Genomic DNA, 24,617 nt, shown 5'->3' on the forward strand with positions numbered 1-24,617 from the left:
TAAGTTAAGAGTATTCAGGAAATCCAGAATCTGTGAAGCTGAGCCCAGGAGAACATTTTTATGTTGTGCACTGTTCCTAAAAGAGTCTGCTTGTTTCTCCCACAGACCTCTCTTAGAAGATAATCAGATCCTTAAAATCTACAACTGCCTACTATCTGATTAATCTCCTAAAGACTTGACATGCATAAGCATTTCTTGTCCTGCTTTGCTAAGGAATTAGAGCAAGTTTTGTTTCTTTACAGATCTCTCAGCATACCTCTCTCAAAGCAGATGATACCTTTACCTGATCCAAGAAGGAATTTCTTAATTCTGGGTTAGTGAATCCAATGCACTAATTATTAGCTTCTCCACATGAGTACACTGCACTTTTTTTCCCCTGGGAGTTGTCTACCAGGTATACATATTTAACTAGACATGGCAAGTAAAAGGAACAAAGCCTGAAGACAAGAAAAATTCCCCCACAAGATATAGGCACATGCATCTTTTCCCTAAAGACTCACTTACCATGCCCTGATGGCAGTGTGAACAGACCTCAACTCCTCAGACCCTCAGTGGAGCAGAGAACAGACCACTGTCAATGCTTCACCTCAAGAGTCCCTTTCAAATAGCAAGTCTTTCACTCTTATCAGCTCTTGTGGCTTTTTCCTTTCCTGTCAACACAAGTAATTTTAGCTACAGCAAAAAGGCAGAACCTTTACAGCTAATGTTTTGGATAGCATCCACTAACATCCCTTGAGCATTTATCTGCACATGCAGAACTGTTTTCTTGTAACCATTCTCCCCCTTCCAAAATCCTACAAATTAAAATCAATGTATCACAAGGTGGATCTCACTGCTGTGAGAGCAGTATTGCCATCTTTATTTTCACATCTGTACTGTAGGACCTTTAAAATACAGTCCCTAAAGAAAACACAAAATACCATTGTGTAAATTGTAAGATATTAGAAATCAAAATTATTTCTTTACCATACCAGAAAAAATTATTGCACATTAGTTCTCTCTTCTCAAAAAAAAGCATGAGAACACTCATTTGGTTCCTTTATGAAAACAAAAACTGCATCTCTGGAAAGATGGGTATACAGCAGAGTTCATGTAAAACTGTATGAACACTTACACTGCAAACAAAAGACTCAAGATGCTGACTAAATTTGAATTATATTTCTGTAGTTATCTCTAAAAAAAAGCAGATATGCCTGAGGAACTGAAGTAGAAGATAGCAAGGGAACACAGATGTAAAATAATGTCAAGAATGAGTAAAACAGAGAGGTTTTGAAACAAATATAGGCTGAAACTTAAACTGACAAAAAGGAAAGAAAATGTATCTTCAGCCCTCCTCCATTTGGGGAAATGAATAGATCTTTTGAAAATCACCTGAGTGCAAAGACATTTATTTCTTTGCCCCAACAATCTCTTCTGGAGAAAAGAACCTTCAGGGTACCAAACTTAAACTAATTTCATTGGAGAAAAGTGCAATTATCAATTATAATGCAATTCACAAGCCAGAATTAAATCAAATACAAAACTGCATTATTAGACAGAAAGACCATTTCTAACTGTCCTTCTGTAATCAGTTAATTTAAAAGTTTTTTCTACTTGAACATCCATAAGCAATGACCAACTTCCTCTACAGAAAAATTAATTATAATAGCACATCAATGTGAATTCAATGGGCATACTACACAGAATTTAAATGTATTCTCAATTCAGAAAGACTGTCCTAGAGTCAGACTTTTCTTTCAAAAAAACCCCCACCCCTAACCAAACCCCTTGTAAATGTGTTTCTACCAAGCTAACAAGCTGTAGCCTTCAAGACATGCCATTTCTTTACTGTTTCTAGAGTTCTTGTAAGAAAGCAGTGTATTGTGACAGTAACACCAGACATAAGGGCCAGAATCCTTCCATTTTTCACTAGTTTTTCTGATAATACTTTTCTCAGTATTTTTAAAAAAATACTGCTCAAGTAAAGAATGATTATACATTAATAAACTGAATCAAAAATAGAAGTACATTACCACTTTGCTTGTCTACATTAAAGAATTATAAATGCCAACAAATTATCATTGTACTCCCAAACTTCCACCTAAAAGATGTTCTGTTTTCATATGTCTGGCTTGGGATATCCAGCTTTATATATCTGGTATGAGTTATTGGCTCAAAAGTGAATGATTTGCAGGAATTCATTATACAAACTTTACCACTAGCAAGGACTGTATTTCCTGCAAAGGAAAGACATGCAAGCCTAAACATCTTTTTCAACATTTTACATTAAGATTCAAGCATCCTGTTATTCTGGTCCAAGCTTCTGGCCCATCTAAATCTATGACCATGAAAAATATGGTCAAACTCAAATTACAAATAAATATTTTTTCCTAAAACAATGCTCTGAATGGAAAACCATAAATGTTTTCTCCCCCTATTTTACTAGTGCACAATGATTAAGTCCTTCATTGCATGCACTTTATTTAGTATGGCAGAAAAACATTTTCTCCCACTTTTCCATCCTTCAGTCAAATGTCCATGCACATTCCTAATGCTCTCCAAAAACCAGTCTCTCCTGGACTGAAATACTATATTTTAAAAGCTAATATTCTCTATTTTTTCATATTCTAGGGAGAAATTGCATTATCAGAGAAGCTTGTGCCGAAAAATGAAAGCCAATGTTTCCCCCTGGAGCCCTTTACAAAACAAATGGAATTCATTTTGCCTTCTACACTAGCAAGATTTAAGCAAGAAAGGCAAAACTACCTAGCTTAACAGATATTTTGCTCCCTTGAAATTAAAGAAGTATTATCAAATTATAGATTTTTCTTTCTTTTAATTTCTGGATTCTAGGTGAAAAGTTGAGCCAAAATGCTGCAATTAAGTAAAGCACAACTTTTAACCTCAGCATATTCTCTTCTGCTTATGCTTTGAGATAGAAAGCCATGTTGTATAAACTGTGGTAAGAAATGCTGAAGTTTGGCAAAAAGAAAGTGAGGTAAATATATACAATGACTACACATGAATATGTGTCTAACCATCTCTCAGCCCTAAAACAATAACAACTCTAGACAAAAGGGACAAAAACGAAAGGCTGCAAGAGAAATTAAGAAGGCTAAAACAAGGAGAAAAATGAATAATCTCCCAGCGTAGAAAGGTTTTGATGGACTCAAAGATGGAAAGTTGAGAGGAAAACCTTTCCTGTCATCCCCTTGAACTCCTTCTACTGGACTGCATTTTTTGCCACATGTCTGCACAGATAATCCTAACACTTGCTCTCAGCACCGTGTGACTTCTCAGAAGGACCTCCTGAATGCTGGCCTCACACATGCTGCAGTCAAGCTGGCCAGGCTACACCAGGAGAGGATTCCCAGCCAGAATCCTCTTTTGGGGATTTCTCATTTTAAATCCAGTATCTACTCAACTTGGCAGAGGGGCTGAATCAGATCATCACCAGACAGCCCTTCCAATCTTAAGTATTCTGTGATTTTGTGACTCCCTGAAGAACAGTGTGGAGCTCAGACATCAAAACCAGATCAAAATACATTCAAAATTATATTTTTTCAGATCTGGCTTTAAAAGGAATGCTGCAGTGCTATATTTCTATTGTTCAAAAACGTGAACAAAATGTATACCCTAACTGCCAACAAGTCAAAAAGTCCTTGGGAATGTTCCTGAATAAATTACTTCTCTGATGGTATAATATGTGATTTTTTTTCCATTGCCTATCAATACCAGACAAACTTCAGCAAGGCTGCAGTGACTATATGCATATATATATTTACACACATATACACGTGTGCACGCAAACCTGCATTCCCCATATATACAAATAGGTAGGATCAATAGAGAGGGACAGGAATAAAAAGTTTGCAGAATTAATGTTTGTTTCAGAAAATTAAATGTTAAATAACATGGGATTATAAATAATCAAAACATACATTAACATATAAAGTCAAGACATGGTTGAAAAATGAACACAATAAATGGGAATATAAAGTCGTTCAAAATAAGGAATTCTAATAAGTTGAAGGATCCAATTCTGCATTCCGTTTCACTTAAATTCCGCAAGTTCAACTGAAGTTGAAGTAATTTAAGGCTTTCATTACAAGAGCAGCAGGTTAGGGGGTCCAAGAATGAAATCTGCTGCTGCCATTTGAAATAGAGCACACAAAAGAGCTAAACAGGTTGAACTCACCCCTGCATTTCTCAGACAAGCAGAACCCACTGCTGTGACTTTATATTTTAAAATCACACTCCAAAACCAGCAAACTCATTACCCTTATGGGGAGCTCTCACACTAGAACACATAACAGCTGAATCCTTGCTAACAACACAACTGAGAGACTTTTTAGAACAAAATAGTTCAAACAGCATTAGTTAATATAAGGGGTGTTTGAGCTTTTTTGGAGCTACTGTGAGCAGGGGGACAACTGACACTGTTAAACATGTGTCTCATGCACCTGACTAAATAAATAAAAATCAAGGCAGAGCAGGATATTTAAAGGATTTCTTCACTACACATTAAAAGCTAACTCAGCAACCAACAGAAATAATGATTTAAGACTTTGAACAGACACAGAAAAAATACAACCTTCATGGTAGTCCTCATATAGCCAAATGAGTCTAATAAGCACAAATACAAGAACTTAAAAACAAACATTGGTCTACACAAGATATAGAGTGTGACAGCCAATACACTTGAGTAGCACAATGAGCTGAATTAACTCCATAGTGACTGAAATCTGTACTCTATATCAACAATTACACAAGGGAAAACAATCCTCCCAATGCTAGGTATGGGCATGAGAACTGCAGCAGCCTATTCTCTGAAGGTCTGTGATGACAGCATCTTTCTCTCATGCAAACGCAGCACTAAGTATTCCCACAAGGAATATGCCATATACTAGCCCACAAGGACATATTCAGCACTTAGTAGGCTTCAGGAAATGCTCATGTTCTCTTGCCTCCATTCCCACTAAGGCTACTGAAGCCTTTTTGATACCAATGGGTGGCCAGAATAATTCTGGCAAGACTAGCTGCAGACCTGAAGTATAATATTAAGATACCCATTTCCTTGAACTGACAGTTACCTTGCTTATACTTCTATTGCATCCTCTTGGCCAAACAGAATATAATTCAAAATCATTGGAAAAACGGGGTTAACATTTTGAATAAGCACTTCAGCTATTAACTGGCTCACATTAACAATCAACTAGGCTAACATAACAAACAATTCTTGTTACTCAAACTGGCGTCATGGTAATGAGCTCCAAATTAATCTCATCCGTACACAATCACTAATCTTGTTGTGTGCCAACTGAATTTTTAATCAGAACGGAGTGAATCATAGGTTGTTTTTAAAATACATTTCTAATACTTGTCATCCAAAATGAATAAACACTAGAGCAGGAAAGAACTTTTCTATTTACATTCTAAGAAGCTGATTTTATTTATGCATACTATACATACAAGTATCAAATGCATTTGATAGGAAAACATTCTTAATGACAACAAAATGTAAAAATGTTTCTTTCTAATAACTCTTTGAGCATGAACAGCACCACCAACCTAAAGAATTTGGTCCCTTGACTGTAATTAAAACTGTACAACAAACCAAAAGGACCACTTGCCCCTTGTTGAAGTGCTCTGCAATGCTGACATCATTGGCAAGATCAGCATGCACACAATTAGACCCCACGACCAGCAGAGTGACCACTGCTGGTAAGACATGCAACCAAGCACATACTTTGCAGTGCTAACTTGAGACTCAAGCTGAGTTTCAAATCCAAGTGACTTTAATGTTTGTGCAAGACATAAAAGCAAAGCTAAATTTCAATGAGCATTTTCAACTTGATTCTGCAATTGCAGTATCCATTCAAGAAAGCATTAGCCCTGCTTATAAAACAAGAGTGCCCAGTCCTACTGCTGAAATACTGGTCTAATAATTCAGGAATTCTCTGGGGAAAATAAATAAATAAATAAAACCCCCAAAATATGAACTACTCCTTGACAGCATTCACTTTTTAGAATGCAGTATTTCTGGAATCTTGCTTTAGCTGTCTGGCTAACAGCTGCTTAACTGAACACCTATTACCATGCTCAGATGAAAACCTAACTGGAGGCTCTGCCCATGGCCATGGAAACTGAAACAATCTGCAACATAGCCATTCAAATGTCTTGGGGATGCCTACTGACAGCCTCCATTAGAGCCACACGAGCCCGAGGAATCTGGAGTACCTGGTTCTCCTTTCATGCTAAGCATAATGCCTGACTCAAGCCATCTAACAACATGTGATGACTTCTTAAAAAACAAGACACTCAGACAGATGAGACCAGTGCATGCAGGCTCAATGTCAGAATTCCCACAGCTTCCATGGCACATATTACTTACTTTGAGACTGTGCTCCTCATTGAATAACATCTACATGCTTTTGTGCATGGTAGATTCTGTTTGGATTGCCAGGAACTGTTGCATCAGAAGTATCTGAAGACTGCTCAAGATTAAAAGCACTGAATTATGGTCAATGTGCTAATCTGTATTTGACTTCTAGTCAGCAGACAGCTATGTTAACATATTTAAGAATTCTGCTAATATCTTAGAATTCAGTTAAAATTAGCTTCATTAAACAGCTCTCACATTTCTGGAAAAAAGGGAGCCATTCAAAGACTTCGCATAACAAGCAAGTTATTGTTGATGCAACATTCTGAAGAAAAAATCTACAAACCATATGGAACTTTAAACAGTGAATGCAAAAGTAAAGGAATACTATGTAGACCACAGCTGCAAGGTGGGAATAACATCGTCCAATACCATCAGGACAAACTGAAGGTTACATTTACATAGTGAATGCTTCAGCAAGGCATAATGAGCAAAGGAACACTGTTGGCTTGCAGATTTCTTCTTTGGTTTGTTCTAATTACTTTCTAATAGGCCAGTTAATAACTCATTGTGTATCAAGAGCAAATGGCTCTTTCAAGTTGCTTTCCAACAAAAAAGACAAGAAGTTTTTTCTGTGCTTAGGCAGAAGAAAAGCAACACTCCGAAAAAAAGCATCATTAATGAACAATGTAAGAAAGAAAGAAAAATAAGGATGTTTTTATCTTTGCAGGTTTTCCTGCAGATCACAACTGTTAGTGACTTCTTTTCACATGAGAAATATGGCACTGTACCGCTCTCAGCAAGCTTCTCCATCTAAACAGCATTTCTGCAAGATGCCCCAAATTATTTTCTGTTTCATTTGCTATTTGTTATTAATTTCTGTTTTCCAGTACATTAAAAGGTGCTTCTCTTCTTTGAATATCAACTATAAAAAGTAGTTGCTAATGTGAACACTTCTCAGGAGGTTGTATGATTGTGAAGGTTGTGAAACAAATGAGAAAAAGAGGAAGATAGAATTGGTAAAGGAGTGTGAAAACAATTCTAGAACTGCCAAAGAAAGAAAAACCTTTTCTAAAAAGTAGCATAATGAAATAGCTGTTCATCAGCACCATGCCTCCTACCCAAAGGAGTTTGTGAGCTTAACAGCAAAGTGACCAGGAGAAGAAAAGAAATATGGCAATTGCCTTTTTAAAGTTCTGTTAGTTACACTAAAAAGAATTATTAAAACTAATTCTTCTGATTCTTGTATATAACTTACTATGAAGTGAAAGGTAAAACCAAAACCCAGCACTTGTCATGTCACACATCAAGGACATGTTCAACCTCCATCATGACACCCGTACCACAGCACGACAGCCACTGACTTCCTTTGGGCACCTCTGGGGATGTGCTCATAAAGCACAAGAGGAGCTGCAGGTGAGGGCTCTGCACTACCTCATTAGCAAGTTTTGAGAGGGACAAGTATTGTAAAAGCATAAACACTGATAGCTTCTTCAAACAAGGCTTTACTACTTGAGGCTAACTGTGACTAGTGAACAAAATGTCTGGTTTCAGGTTGTGGTGTTTCTCCTTCAGTAGTAACAAGGCTGTATAAAAGTATTTTCTCATTAATTTCTGTTCCTCCCATCTTTTAGAAATTAATTTCTTTGTCTAGATAACCCTAACACACATGAGCATATAGCTTTCTTTAATGCAGTGGTTCTAATAACATATTAACTCGACACATCCTTCCTCAACAGAAAACAATGTGACACCATATTACACAAATTTATTTTACAGATAAAGGCTTTTAAAGACAATTTATGAACTATTTTTCTGAGACAGGTCATTTAAGATGGTCATATATTAAATAGACATATTTTTACAGATAGTCTAAGTAACTAAAGTTAAAGTAAATGGTAATATTGTCTTGATTAAAATGTTTTAAACTTTGCACCGCCTCCTCCTTCCCCCCATTTTAACTTTAAATTCAACTTTAGAAAGCAACAAATTCAACTTTAAATCACTTTAGAAAGCAATGTGTTTACACTCAAAATACCAGTGCGATAAGAGGCGTATTTATTTTTTATTTTGGATTGTTATAAAATTCCTGTTCCTGAAGCTATGCTACAAAAGCAAAGTATCTCTACAAGGTGTAAGGTTCTCAAATAGTAAAGTACTTACATGCAAGGCAGAAGGATCTGGCAAAAACTCAGCATCCTCTCCAAAGATAAAATCTGGTGGTAGGTCAGGATAGTGAGCATTAAAAATTATATCCCCTGAAAAGCAACAAATGGAAACATGGTTTGCACTTTTATATATGTGCTTATAAATAAAAAATAATCACATACAACAGACATTTTTAAACACAGAATTTGACAGCTACATTACATATATTTCATGTATATATCCATATAATTTTTACAAAAATTCACATGCAAAATAAGCATCAGATGTTTTGGGAGATGAAGTCAAATTCCTGAGGCGCAGCTGCTTCCTCCTCTGCAAGCAATGAAACATAAAATACATTATTGCTTTGTATCTCAAATTGCAATTTGAATACTATTGAGGAGTGCCTCAAAACACTGAGTTAGAAAAGTGATCTTGTTTTAATAAAAAGTACCATATTTAGATGGCTGTGTTCTATTAAAAGTCAATTGCAAACTACTAAAGTTCACAACTTTCAAAATACCAGAGCTTTTAAAAATTAGTAGCACTTACTCCCTCTCTTCTCCTCACCACTGCCAACTCTTAGAAGGAAGAATACACAGTTCAATAGGAACCATTCCAACTACCCAAATTCCGGCCAAGAGAAATGCAGTATTGCACATTTAAATGGAGAGATGAAAATTAACTGAAAATACAAGACTTCATCACAGCTTGGCACTGAGCTTTCATCTTGCCAGTGTCACAAGATATGCAATTAAAGGAAATTTGGGTTCTAGTATTTCACTAGTACACATACTTCAGAGTTCATATAGATCAAGAGGTGGTCATATGCATCTGAGCTTTCAAAAAAATCCACCCACTGTTCAAGAAAAAAAAATTAAAAATGAAAATAAGTGTTTCTAGCCTTACTTGTCTACCTCCCCATCATTCCTTATGACAGTATGAAAGAATAACTGAGCTTTTGCATAAAACAGATTTATGAGGTAGGAGACATTAGAAAAAAACTGTCTACTATGTGTTACGACTCATTTAAAACCCACACAGCAAAGTAAAACCAGTATAGTAATCCTTATAAACAATTCTGTTCAGAGAAAGTTATACCACTTTTTATTTCTTAAAAAACTGTGAATGCAGAACTGGAGAAAAGCATTAGATGAACAAATCTTGCAAAGCCACATTGCTTGGCTCAGTGGCGTCACCATCTCAAGGCATTTAACATGACAGTTTTAATTGCGGATATTCTGTAAACTTGGCCTTAGTTGGAAGCAAGGATGCCATGAAGATTAATTGCAGGGGATGAAGGCTCATGAGCAAGAAGCCACTGGCCAGTCTGGAGTAAGTATTCTCTACAGTATGGCTCCAAATCACAAAGTCACTGATCATGCGACGAGTAGAGCACAGTGTGGGTTTCTCCTGTCCACACTCCCACCCTCCTTTCACAGCTGTCAGGAGCACGTGTAAGTATGGGATGCAGAAAATAGCAGAAGTCTGCCAGTTAAAATTCCCAACACACTCAAAATAAAAATAAAACCTTTCATTTAATTTCAATTTCATTTAAAAGAATGAAATGTGCACCAGTCCCGGAGGAAAAGGCATAAAATTGCAACAGGAAATGCATCTATATTAAGTAAGAAAAAATAATTGCTAGATTAGCCTAAACTGTAATACAGCACTGATGAATTCAAAAAAGTTGATGTTTACTAGGTTGGGTAGTTCCTACACCACCATGACACAACACTACAACACTTTTCTTGATATTTACTGCAATTAAAATGTCATGCATGGCTCCTTTCAACAACCTCATCAATTCCTACATAAAGAGCAGTGAACTTCAGGTTATGTACTGAAGGAGATTCACCTTAATACATTATTTTCCTGAGTTTTGAAAGGGGCATGAATATGAGTTATGAGTAACTCAGAAAACAGCCCAATGATAACGGCTGGCTCATGACTTAGACAGTCCAATGCTACTCCAAAGGAAAGGACTGTCTGTACCTGCGCTGGTGCCATGCTCCTACATGATGCTAAGTAACTCATTTAGCACACACTTTTCATAGTGCAGGTGCTGGCTGCATGCTTTTCATTCTCTGCATTCCTCCTTTAACAGAGCTGGTGAAACAGAGTAGATAAGATGTATCTACTGCTCAGCTCACTTAAGAGCTGCACTCCAACTACACACATACTAAAAAAAGCTGCTTAGACTAAAAGAAGGATCAAAATAACAGCGTATTTTTGATGTTACACCTCCATACTTGAGAAGTGAAAAACTATTACAGAACCCTACATCACGAGGCAGCTTCAACACTCTGCTTGAGTAGTGAGATTGGCAATAAACCATATCCACCTCTACGAGCTGCACAGTAAGGGGTGAACCTCAGCAGAGCTGTGGCAGTAGGTGCCACTTGGAGGTACAAGTAGGCACAAACTCTTTCCTTTCACAGAGTGAACTCACAACAGCTCCTAGAACACCATTATATGCAGTGCTCAATATAACAGTAAATTAAAGCTGGCATCATGAGTTTAACACGCTAGGTGGTAAACTTTAACAATTTGGAGTTCAGGTCAGTTGCACATTCCAGGCAATGATTCGTGCTGGGGGATCAGGGACATTTGGACACGGGATCCTCTTCTGACCACTCAGCTGCAACGTGTGGTCACACCAAGGTCAGGTACATCAAGTTGCAGCTGGACAAACCAATCTATTACCTATCTCACATGCTCATATTTGTTCTTTAGGCCTTCTGTCAGACACCTTCTTCCACTAAATATCAGTGACATTATGAGTCCTTATCCACAATGAATGACCAACTATACAGATGTTTGCATTTTAGAAGTGTTCATTTGCGATGGTGGTTGCACGGGTTTTTGGGGTGATGGAAGAGATGTAGATCTGACTCCATCATAAGAAGGCTTGATTTATTATTTTATGATATATACATATAGTATACTAGACTAAAAAGAAAGGAGATTTTCCAGAAGCTGCTAAGCTACCTAAGAATAGAAAGGAAAGAATGGTAACACATGAGCTGGCCTTGACAAACTCTGAAAGCTAGCTCTACTGTGACTGGTCACTGAACCAAAACATCCACACCAGATGAATCACAGATCCACCTGTTGCATTCCACAGCAGCAGACAATCTATTGTTTACATCTTGTTGCTGAACTGCTCAACTTCAGCAGGAAAAATCCTAAAGAAAGGATTTTAGTGAAAAGGATGTCTGCGACATTCATGACCTACTGATACCAACAACCTATTCAGGTAGAATGGAGAGAATCCAGAGTAAAAATTAACATTGTGATATTTGATTTTCTGTTACTCATAATTATTTGTAATTGCTAAAATTGTTTCTACTTGTCCAGGGTAAACATGACTCAAATCCAAATTCCCAAGTCCTTTCAATTAAAGTCACTTTGAGACCAAATGTACCAATATTAATGCCAATATGTATATCAAGATTAGCTATATAAAATGTGGCCTTCTGGAAATTGAATACACTATAGGAAAAATAGATAGGTTCTCCAGGCTTCAGAATAAATAAAACTAGTAGTTCAATGCCTGTTAATTATACATTCACAAAACCAACTATTGCTGAGACCATACTCAAAATATTCTACAACCCTACAGAAATGAAAAATGATGCCATTGCTCTTACATTCTAACTGAACAGAAATGTATCCTTTATGCCCTCCTTCCTACAGTACCATAAGCTCTTAGCCAAATATAAACCTTAATTTATTCTGCTACAATCTAACCTCACACAGGCCAGCTGACAATTTAATAGAGACAAAGAAGTACAGAACAAAATGTTGTTTCCACTTCAATATTAACAGTTAGAAAAGAGCAGTGATTTTCTATCATCAGTGGCTTTCATTCTGGAAGTTAAAAACAACATCTTACTATTAAAGATTTGACCTTAGAACAAATTTTTAACATATTTAAAAATGAAAAAAAACCATTCCCTCTGTCAAATCTTATTCTATTAAGTCTCACTTCTGCCATGAATCCAAAGATGTTCAACTATTTCCTAAAACAAAAGAAAAAATAACCTTTTTTTTAACCATATCAGACATCCATACACATCACCCCCAGTCTCTCCAACTTTTCTGTTCTGTGCTTTCCCGTTCCATACAGTATCACTTATGTCTTGCTTAATTTACATACTAGAACAGAAAAGGTAACACCTGTGACCCTAAAAGGCTTAGGCACCAACGAAGGTGTTTACCCCATTCGCAACTATGAGCATGAGCTATTTTCCTAAATTACAGCAGCAAATCACACAGTAACAAATCAGACTACAGATTAAGAGGATCCTAAAGCTGAGTTTTGTTCTTGTTAAATATCAAAACCCAGAGAAACTAAAACTGCAGTTATCAGTTTGCTTGGCAGGGCTGTGACGTGTAACTAAAACATGCTTCATTACACTCCAATAAAAGGTATTTAAACAATCACAACAGCCAACGCAAATCTGGTTTTACTTCACACAAATATTAACACTAGCCTCTGCAGTAAGCTTACAAAATATAAGGTGCTAAATGTTTTGAATCACAAGTTAACAGTTTGTCTTGACCTACTAGAAATAGCCATTTTTATAACAAGTACTATATTTAATGCTTTCATGATATTATCTGTGGCTTACCCTCTTCAAATATAACTGAGGTAAATAAAAGTAACACTTTTAACCAATAAAGTAATTTGCAAAATTACCATGCTTAAGAGTTTGTGAACATTTACCATTCTAACCTTAGAGGAAAAAAAAATGAAAAATCAATAGAGTCCTGCAGTTTCTGCTCTTCTCACCCAGATGACACAAATACCCTTTTCCTTGCATTTCCAGCACAAGTTTCTAGTTTTGCATATGTTTCAACTCTGTTTGTCCTTTTCCCCTTGATGGAAGGCCAGCTGTGTGGTGCTCCACAGTACTACTGACCATGACTATTCCAGTGTAAGAGCAAGGCAAGCAAAACCTTCACACTCCTCATTGTTGTAGATATACCAGCCAATAATTACTTTGATGGAATTACATTTCCAGTTATCCAAAAATATTACTTTCTCTCCCTTTCTTTATCCTCAGGCAAGCAGCATTAAATGCTGAAATGTTTTACTTCACAGAACTTCAAAAGAAAAGTTAATTTGCTCCCCACAGACAAAAAGACAGAAATATTACTACTTAAATCTATAATTTCTTCTAAAATTCACATGGTCTGCTCTTTTCTCATCTATCAAAATGCATAAGCAAATCTAACAGAGGAATAAGAATTGACTACAAGTAAGACAGGTGTATCTCAGCAAGAAAAGGAGAAATTTCTAAAATCCCTACAATCTCTTTCCACTGGCCTATCCAGTTCTTCCTCTCCTGGTAACTTCATTTTGGGGTATTTTTATTCTTTTTTATACTATAAATTTGTAGTACTGAAAAATGTTATGCTACGAGTGCCGCAGCATTAACATCCCTGTTTAACCAACAGCAGCAAAATTAGGAAGCAGTCCACCAGTTAACTTCCCAAACTCTACTTCTGAAAACATATCTATATGCTTCAGTTTCTTTTGACACCAAGAATTTCTAAATCAGCACTAAGTATGTAGAATAAACATGTGTGGCCACTGCAACCCAGAATAAGACCAATTTGAATGGAATTTGCTATGAAAGAGATCAACCCATTTGGTTTTTAAAAAATGCAAATGCAACTTGATCACAAAACGCATTCACAGATAATAAGGCAACTGCTGAAGCAAGAGCCCAAACTATGTGCAGAATGAGTTCTGGGAAAATACACCAAGTGCTCCTGTTGAGTATTAAAAAGGAAAAACCAGTAGAATTATATTATTCATCAATTCAAAATTCAACCTGTCTCTTCTAGTAGCCATGCAAACTGTAGACAAAAACTACTGATCAGTCTCTTCTATAAACAAATTCTTACCTAAACCAGCCAGCTTTGATTGTCTTTACAAATACAAAAGTAATCAGTCACTCACTACAACCTGCAACCAAGACACTAAGTCAGTAGTATGAAAGGATTTAAATTAACTAAATGCAGACCTACCTGGAACCCTTGTCAGTGAATTCCATGCTAAAGAATTTGTTCTGCAGGCTTTCAGTCAAAAACAGTAATATAATACCTATAGAAGCCCTTTCTAATTGGTTGGCAAGAAAGATTAGTTCCTGAAATTACAATAAAACTTGTTACATACAAACCTACTACTACTATTGAATAAAGATACATGAGTAATTCTACTTTGCTGTGGTACTGCTGCTGACAGGCTATTCTGCTCCCAAATAAAGGCTGTTTTTGAGCTTAATTTCTGATGTGATGTGCAAATCAAGATATCAGAAAAGGAAAGGCAGAAAAGTCAGCTTAAAGACTCAAAACCATCTCATAATAGAAGGACAATTTGAAAAAAAAAATTATTTGATTGCATTAGAAAAAAACAAACCAACTTCTCAGCACCTCTGTGACACTCCAGAAGAAATTCTAGCTACTCCACTGCACACAAGGACGTGGAAGACCAACTCTCCATGAACTAGGTGCAGCTCATTAAACCAAGTTGTTTAGTCTCATTTGAGATGCCTCAGGGCACATTTACAGCAGCTATAGTACATGGTTTTCAGAGAGATCAGTGCCCTGTGGGTCAGAAGCTGAAAAGGCCAAGCAAGGCATTCTTGGGAACCTCAGCGTTAAGACGCCTCTAGTTAGGTTCGTGAATCAAGTCCCACTTTTCCAACAGAAGAAAGAAATATATAGGATGAATTTGCAGGGTGTTATTTTCATTCTTTGACAAAGAGGTGCAGGTATGGGTCATTTTTTTCTTTAACGTCCACTGACAAATGTTGCTGTAGGAGGAAAAAAAAAGAGCTGTAAGACTACAGGAAGTCTGTATTTTTGTGAAGTGGGAAAAACTGTAAAAATGAAGTATAATTAAGTAAACTGGATCCCAAGCTGAGCAAGAAGACATCAAGACAATCTCAGTAACTTGCAGTTCTGTAGCTGGGCAACTGCTTTCTCAGAAATCTTAGTACTAGAATTGAAGTGGACAAAGATGAGAACAACAGATAATTCATGATAGGTTAAGATATTGGTAGAAATTAAAGCCAGGCAACACTGAAGAAATTAAAACAGAAACACCGCGTAGGTGAGAAAAGGAAAGATGAAGGCAAAGGATAAATAGATTCAAGCAAATGGACCTGAGACCACCACCAGTATGTGCAGCCCAAACAGGTGAAAAAAGGAGGAAAGAGCAAGGTAGCAAGGTATTATAGGAATACCACTGTGGAGGACTAACATAAAATCTTTTAAGCCTCTCTAAGTCCACACTTGTACATAGATAATTCTAAGGTCACTTCTCTTGATGAAGAAATACACTAGGACTTACAACTGCAAAATCTTCTGTAATTTACTTGCTCAAGAGAAGTCTAGAACATAAGAAAAAGTGAACAAAGAACCCAAGTAAGAGGAAAGTGATTATTTTAAAGGGGGAAATACTGTTGTAATCTTTGTATTCAAAGAACAAATAAGATTAGACTCTCTTGACACTCTCATTAGGTACTGTCATTAGTTAACAAACAGGTTACTGAGAGAAAAAGATTTATTACTCCTGCCACGTAAAGCAAGACTCAGCCAAACTTCAGAAAACACATTGCCTGGAAAAATCTTTGGTAAATTGCATGACCCTAAAAAAAGACATTTATCACACAGGTAAGGATAACACCTAAGTATAATCTGAATTAGAGCAACCAGGAAGTCCTTCTTGTAAGAGCCTCCACCTAAATACAGCCTGTGTAAAATAACCTAACGGTGCAAAAAACACACATGCACTGCAGCAACATACTTATGAGAGTCTTAGATCTTACAGTAATTTCAAAAATCATTTTTACAATTGTTTATTGGCACAATAAACAAGTGTTTAGCAACTTACTTGGCAAAGCGGCCTTTAAAGGGACAATAAGGAGGTCGGGCTGTTCTCTACATTTATCTTTTTGTTTCTTCTTAATTACTTCCTTAAAATAGAAATCCACAAGAAGACTGGATGAAATTACTGAAAGAGTTCCATCACAGGAGTAAAAACAGATGAAATTTTGTACCATGTATTATGGGCTATATTTTTAGACTGGTTAGGCATCAAGACTGATTTCCTCCTTTAAGGCCCATAACCAAAAAGAGTAATAATCCAACAAACAAAAAGCAGAAGCAAAAAATTAAAAACTAAGCTTCAAATGAGACAAAAGAAATGTTCTTCAGGATCAAGGAAACCAAAATGGTGGCAGTAGAACCCAGAGACATAATCCACTCACATAAAAACAGCGAAAATCAGACAGAAGATGAAAATACTAGAGTTCAAGAGGCCGCAGAGAACAGTAGCATTGCAAGGGCAACTCATTGTTTAATCACTGTGAAATTCCAGATGACAGCCCTCAAGGTCAGAGAGGGAAGGAGGCATCAGTGCCTGAAAAAGAAAATGTGAAGAGCAAAAGCAAAAAAAAAAAAAAAGGTCAGATTCCCTAGCAAGCAGCAATGAAAGCTTGAGTGGAAAAGAAAAGCCAAACCCAAGATATTCCAAGGATTTCTGGAAAAAATTTGCAATTTTATTCTAAATGGCATGTTTTAATTATAAAGACTATTGCAGCTTATAACTCTGCTTATTCTGACAACTTCTGCTAATATCTGCATTGATGTTTTATCAACTAAGACTGAAATATCTGCAAGAGTTACAGAACACTTCACTTCAAAATACACAAATACTTCATCCTAAAGGATACTGAACTTTTCTAAGCAAATACTGTGGTCCAGTTAGCAATAAAGTATACCTCTGCATACTGCACAAAGTAAGTTTTGTTCTAGAAATACAGATTCAATCTCTTACAGGATATTCCAGACAGTCTTCCTGAAATGAAAACTCCAATTAAGAACTCTGAAAAACTCAAATACAGAGAAAACATGGAGTTTCATGCAACAACACTGAGTACTGGATGAACTAATAAAAAGAATATGGCCATCTCACATTTCAACTGACAGTCAAGGAAGACTAGGCTCAAGTTTTCTAAATATTCCCACCATGAAAACAAGCAAAAACAACTTATTTCCCTTACAGAAGAAAATAAAATAAAAGTGTCTCCCTGAAAGCATGACTTGAAGAGCGATGGAAGACAATCTAGTATGACAATTAGTTTATCTTGAACACTGGCATAGTATTTTCTCCAGTATAAAACTGTGGGTATCTCCAAAGTCCCTGGCTGGAGCTGAGTAACTCTTCAGTCATTCATTACTCTTCAGTAACATTCCAGCATCTCTTCATACATGCAAAAGTAAGGTGAACGTGACATCCTAAAAAAAGCCCATTACACAGCCAACAAGCCACTGTGAAGTCACAACATGTTTGCTCCTACCAAAGTTTAAAAAACAATTATTTTACACTACAGATAGTTAGACTTGCCTGCAAGTACACTTCCTCCTTTTTTGAGAAGCTGTGAACTTTCTGGTCTTTTGGAAAACAGGATTGCACTTACACTTCCCTAAAGCTGCACAGTTTCCAACACACTGGCATTGCTACAAGGGTGCCCGTGCAGTGGCAGCGGTTATGATTGATGATATGCAAAGACCTAATCTGTTGCAAAGAGGATGCAAGTCAAACCACAAAGGAACTACACACTTCAGCCTCTATTTGGTACCACATCTGAACCCATACACTAGAGATCCTGAATGCGTTCAGCCAATCTTTTTATTCTGGCACATTTCGCAATTTTCCTTTGCAGAAATATTCTGCCCTTGAAAGATAACATATCTAGCAACAGCCTACAATAAAATATCTAAACATCTCTGTTCGCACACTATGTCTGTCTTCCCCTGCCATCATTACAGATCTAAACACAAAATTATTAAAGCTTTCTTGAATCTGCTCACATCACTATTTATTCCACATGCTGTGACACTTAATGATTCACAGCATTTTCAAATATGTAACACTGAAATGTGGAGGATTATTATTACTTGAATTCACAGCTATTATTAGACACCTCTGAAAAAGATAAACTTGTTTACAGCATTTTCAGTTGTCTTTGTTAAAATACATAACATGCTCTGTAGGTTTTTTCCCTTTAATTGTGTATATGATATAAAAAATATAAGAACACTGGAGAAAAAAACCCCAGATTTCTTGATACTGAAATTTAATTTAATGCATATTCCATAATCATATTTCTAGGTGCTTTAACTGGACTACAGTCATTTAATATATGAATATAGTTTTTATGGCTGTGCACTTGCATATGGGCATTTTAGTCTATCCATTTTCTTTTATGAATCAGGAACAGCTTCAGCCTCTACCTGAAATAAAACTTACATCTCTCAGAATGTACAAACGCAGCCCTGCATAAGATAAGACAATTCCATAGAACTTGATACCACTCTATAAAGCATGCCATTCAATGAAACATATTTTGACTTGCTCATGGTCATCAAACAAGACTCAAGTGGAATCCACTACACATCAAGACTCAACAGGTTAAGTTTACTACACATTTTAACAATATTTAAAATAAAAGGTCTACCTGGGAGGGCAGTTTGTTTCATACAATACAGATACTACTCACAAGACTTCTGAACAAATGCAGAACCACTTCTTTTGTCTTAAAATAATTACTAGCTAGGACTTAAATATCCGAATTTTATTCTATGAGAAAAAATAATTGGTAATCCTCTTGAGCCATAATTTCATATATTTAGAAAAGTCAAAATAGCTATAGTAGGCCGATACATGAGCATGGCTTCTCTCTTAAACACCTAAGTAAGCTTCTAGATCAACTTATGAGAAAGACAACTTTCCTTACAGGTGCCAAAAGGAAGCTTTAATGTACTTCTAGAACATAAGGAGCTTAATTGTGCTGGTTTCTGTTCATAAAGGATAAGGACTTCCAGTGCATGACATAGTGTAAAAAAACAACAACCAAAGAAAAAAACTGCAGAAGGAATACAATAAAATTCTTAATACATAAAATGTCTTGGAAAGCTACAGCATGTGTATGGTGCAGTCTAGATGGATACTATCAAAGCAGCGTTTTAAATGCTTACCATTTCTGTTCACACCAAGCACCTGCTCCTCCAGACAGCACACTTTCATAGACTCACAGGATAGCTGGGGCTGGACAGCACCACTGGAGACTGCCTAGTCTAATCCCTCAGCTCAGGGCAAACAGGGGAGATTATTCAGGGTCGCGCCCAGCTGGGTTCTGAACAGCCCCAAAGATGGAGATACACAAACTAGACAAGCTCTGAGCACAATCTGTTCTACTTTTTGACCACCCTTGCAAAAGAGTTTTTATTGCGTTTGAATGGAATTTTCTACATTTCAATTTGTGACCATTTCCCTTCAGTGACCACCACTGAGAAGAGCCAGGCTTCTTAATTTATCCCCATCAGGTATTTATAAACATTGGTGAGATTTGCCCTGAGCCTTCTTTTCTTAAGAAGCCCCAGCTATTTTGGCCTCTCCTCATACAACAAATCCTCCAGTTCTTCATCATCTTTGTAATCTTTTGCTGTACTCATTGCAGTGTGTCTGTTGTCATCTTATTGCAGGGGTTCCATACTGTTGTCTCCTTATCACAAAAGCTTCATACCTTCTTGATGTTTCTTGTGAGCAGCTCCTCAGAGCACTGACCCTTTCTTCTCCACAAAGCAGCCAACTGACTCCAGTTCCCTTCTCAACCAGCCACCCCACTCTTTTATAGCACTCTTCTTCTCATTGGTTACAGCTGCGGCCTGTTAAAGTCAGGCCTATACCTAATCTTTGATAATTGACCCAGCTGCAACTCCTTAGGGGTAAGATTACTTTCTGAACTATATTTTCTTATATTCTATCTCCCTACATATGTCCATGTTGCTCTGGTAACAGACAGAGCAGAACTGGACACAGTACTCTAGGCATGGCTTTACCAGAGTTGTCCTAAAACCAGAAATGCCAAGCCTTTAATTTTACTTTATCTGAAATTCTTCATCCTCTCTCATTTTTTAGTTGTTAGAGATAAAAACAACACAATCATTTTTCAGCAGTTCAAGTTTAGAAAATGTTACCTTCTAAAAATATACAAAAGTAAATTTTATTTTAAACCTGTGGAAAAAAACCCACAAACTAAAACAAACAGAACACACACTAAGAGTGGGCAAATGAATTAGTTGTCTACAGGTTCTCTAAGCATAAAGATGATTTAACAATACCACTAAATCAGAGAAATCAAATTCACATTTCTCTGATCTGGTCAATTATACCAGTCATTGTTTAAAGATACCTAATAAAATAGCAGACTAACATCTTTTATTGGAGCTTAATAAAGAATTATTCCTAAAAGAGACACAAAGAAACAACACAAAACATATACAACTTACAAATGAATCTAAAAATGGTCATGAGATTATCTTAGTCATAACATTTTATTAGAAATATCAGGTTGTAACTTTTAGAACACATTCTTCAAAACAGTAGTCTCACAGAAGCCTTTAAATTTATCTTAAATATTACACGTTCCTGATGGTTGCGTGTTCTTGGAACTGAAGCTTTAAGAGAAAACAATAAAGACATGTATCTCAAAACTCACAAAGTTAGACAGACACACTGGAAAGTTAGTGGGACATGGAACACTGAAAGAAAAGCCAAGATGCAGCTGCAAGATTTTTTAACTTACATTTGAGTGTTTCTCCTGCATAAGGGATATGTAGTTTAAAACGATCACAGCTGGGTCCAGGGGTCAAGGATGTGCAGCTAAAAATGAAGATAAGAGAAGAAAGAATGTGCTAAGCAGTTACAGATGGTAGCAAACACTAACATTATTCTACAGGATAAAAATGACTAATAGCAAAGATACTGTGACTACTAGAAATACTCATCCTTATGATTCTGAGAAAGAAGAAAAAGAGGAAAGATGCAGGAGGCCCATTCTCTTTTGATCAGCAGTTCTCACAATAGCATAAGAAATGTTAGGATTTGTGCCAACTTTCTCCCATTTTAAAAAGAAAACATACATGCAAAATGCTCTGGTTTGAATGTGTAATCAGAATGCTCTCAATTAGTCAGTCAAAGCCATCACGTTCCCCACTTTGTATACAATTTTTCAAGTCACAACTCTGTATGTCACAGTAACGTGGTTACCTGCTCTCTATCCCTACCACCCATATAACTGGGATCAATCTTAATTTTAAGTCACTAACATTTATTATTTTTTTACCTATCATAACATTAAAGTTTTCACTTGAGGAAAAGTCTCACAGTAGCCTTCAAGCAGGCAAGTTTCAGAATCAGCTACCTGAGGCTGTAACAACTGAGCATGTTATGTTTTTGGTCTGTGACTCTCCTGTTTATCAGGAGCACCGGAACAGCAGCCAGACTTCATGGTGGTGAGTACTTCATGAATAGAAAAGTCACTGGAAAACTGTTTAGTGCTTGGGCCAGACATGATCAACTTTTTCATAGCCTTTAAGTCATAGATCAAAATTCACAAATAAAAAAATCTCAAAATCTCAGCTGCAAAACAAGAAACAGGGACATTTATTGTTTCACTGGCAGGAATGGTCTCTCTGCTGTGGGCTGCTGGGCATATGATGATTACCAGGACAGAAACACTGGAAGCCCTTAGAAGTTCATTGCTTTATGGTTTTAGGGATCTTGATAGCCCTGAATCTTCTTGCCAGCCTAACATTACTGAGAACTGTTCATAGCCCCAGGACAACTGTTGCAAGCCACCTAAAAATCAAAGCCATACTGATCAAATCTAGGAAAAACAGTGAGTGATAAGAAAGGTAGACAAAGGTAAAATAACTTGACTAAACTCAGATCACTGGTAGAGCTCTAATACACACCACTGACAACATATTGAAAGAAAACCCACATTTACTGGGCTATACACACAGCCAAAAGCAGTAAGGTGGGTAGGCCAGAAAATTGTCCAAAATTCTGATCCTACCTTATCAGAAAAAACATCATAACTCCTGCAACTCTATCTCTCCCACTGCACAAGAAGCATCAGGGCAAATGGAACAATCTTAATTCTCGTTCACATACTCAAAATAGTTCAGAGAGCCATTTATCTCAGGTCCTGGCTCTACAGTCTCTTTTCCTCTTTCGCTTGCAAGTTACGGAAACCATATGCACTAACTTCAGACTGTTTCTATTCAGTGAGCTATACTTACTACAGTCAAATTCGTGCCTGCATGTAGCTTCCTCAAAAAGAAGCACCCATGAAACTACAGATCAATGAACTTAAATGGAGTTTCCACAAAAATACTAGAAAACATAAGCAAACCACTTATGTGCAGCTAGAATCTAAGGCAGATACAATTAAGAGCCACATGCAGTTAACAGCCTACACTGATTCAGCAAGAATACACCATATTTTTTCTCAATCACTATAGAAATTAGATAACTGTCCTTTCAAATCAAAAGGAAGAAACACATCTATCTTGTCCTGTCTTTGCCTTAGAAAGGTTTTTGCAACATCTTGTGAGAGTATCACGAGAAGCAATCTAGAAAGACATAATTTAGATATAAATTATCTACTATCAGGTAAGCACAGACTTGAATGGAAAGCAAGTTTCAAAAAAGGATTAGTTTACATCTTGCTTCATCCAGGAAGAATGACCTGACTCGGTTTTCTTCTGCTGGAATAATACTTCACATTTTATTGAAAGACTGATGATGGAAGAGAAATGATGCTTTGTGAAACCTGCTGATGATGCAAACGTGAAAGGGAATACAGCATGTTAGACATAAAGACCAAAGCTGAAATATGTTTTGATTTAATGGTTGCACACTATTTATCTTTAAATTTCATCTGGGTAGGGCCAATAAAAAAAAGTGAGCATCACCAGCCTCACTGGGAGTAAATCAACTTAAAAATACAAAATATTGGATCACTAGTACAACAGAAACAAGAGAATATAATTATTTTTCAAGATGCACTTTTTTAATAGGTGAGAACAGCAAAATGGGAGTGCCCACTGTTAGGGCATTTTAATGGCTGTGGATGAATTTAAGAGCTATACAGACATTATCAGCTACTTCCAAATAATTTCTATGGCTTACAACAGGTATTAGGCCAATTCTAGGAAGCATACAAAAAAAAAAAAAAAGTGCACCATAAAAAACCCTTTTCAAGTTCTAAAATATCTCTGCAACATCATTTAATATTTAATGAAAATTTCTTTCAAAGTATCACAGGTCACAGTCTGAGACATTTCTCAAATACCATCAAAATTACACTGTTGTTAGCTTTTCAACAGACACAAAAATTTCTGATCCTGCAAATACCCTACAATCTATTCTTTTAGCACAATGGGCCATTTGGAAATACTTACGGAAAGTATAATATTCTTTAACATTAAAATAAAAGCTTTATTTAATGGTAAATGTCCCTAAAAGCAATACTAAGTGCTTCTCCTATATTATTATACTGTACTAGAGATGTTTTTAATTTTATTGGTCTAGAAATGATAGAAAGTGACAGTATTAACATTTTTTTCCCCCCAGATTGCTCTGGCTGGGCTGCACAAGAGACTTCAATAACTGCAATAGGCTGAGCAACCAAGCAGAAATATTATATACATCCATTTGAAAGGAGGCAGTTTCTTTTTAGTATAAACAGCGAAAGAACAAAACTCCTAAGGCAAACCAAAACTTTGGTACATGTAGGAGTCTATGTGTGACCTCATTTCAACAGAAAGCCCCAAGTAATGGCCTGACTATGGACATTATCTCCTGCTTGAATTTCCTTAACACACAGAACCTCATAAAATTAGATACATGTCTGACCCTGACACATGACTTCTGTCTTCTACAAAATTTAAGACTTTTGGTTTTTGGAAGTGTGATCCTTTCCTTAATGTGGTGTACATAAAAATAACACTTAATAATGACTTATAACTAAGTCTTTTAAAGATTATTTGTTGTCCTTTCTTTAGAGGGAATGGACATACAGAACAATAATACCTCATGTTGAAAATTAATGTCCTAAGCTGGCTCTATCTTATGATATATAGGTGTGCTGTCTCCCTCTTTATTCATGGAAAAATCTTACACTTGTTTGCATTTATTTATCTAAGTAACATCAATATTTTACATAAGAAAACT

General features: G+C 36.4%; 1 protein-coding gene across 2 annotated transcripts in view; it reads right to left on the reverse strand.

Annotated features, from left to right (window-relative positions):
* The window catches only part of BABAM2 (BRISC and BRCA1 A complex member 2), a 156,833-nt gene that overhangs the window by 118,345 nt on the left and 13,871 nt on the right, over window positions 1-24,617 (reverse strand). Inside the window, exons 2-4 of one of the 2 annotated variants that reach the window (XM_031059247.1) lie at window positions 21,181-21,257; window positions 16,422-16,503; window positions 8,525-8,619 (exon numbers count right to left, since the gene is read on the reverse strand). In XM_031059247.1, the coding sequence (XP_030915107.1) occupies window positions 8,525-8,619; window positions 16,422-16,503; window positions 21,181-21,201 (198 nt within the window). In that variant the 5' untranslated portion in view covers window positions 21,202-21,257. The remainder of the gene's footprint in view (window positions 1-8,524; window positions 8,620-16,421; window positions 16,504-21,180; window positions 21,258-24,617) is intronic. The other variant, XM_031059243.1, reaches the window with a different exon arrangement.

Source organism: Geospiza fortis, unplaced genomic scaffold (assembly GCF_000277835.1).
Source record: "Geospiza fortis unplaced genomic scaffold, GeoFor_1.0 scaffold41, whole genome shotgun sequence".
Lineage (NCBI taxonomy): Eukaryota > Metazoa > Chordata > Aves > Passeriformes > Thraupidae > Geospiza > Geospiza fortis.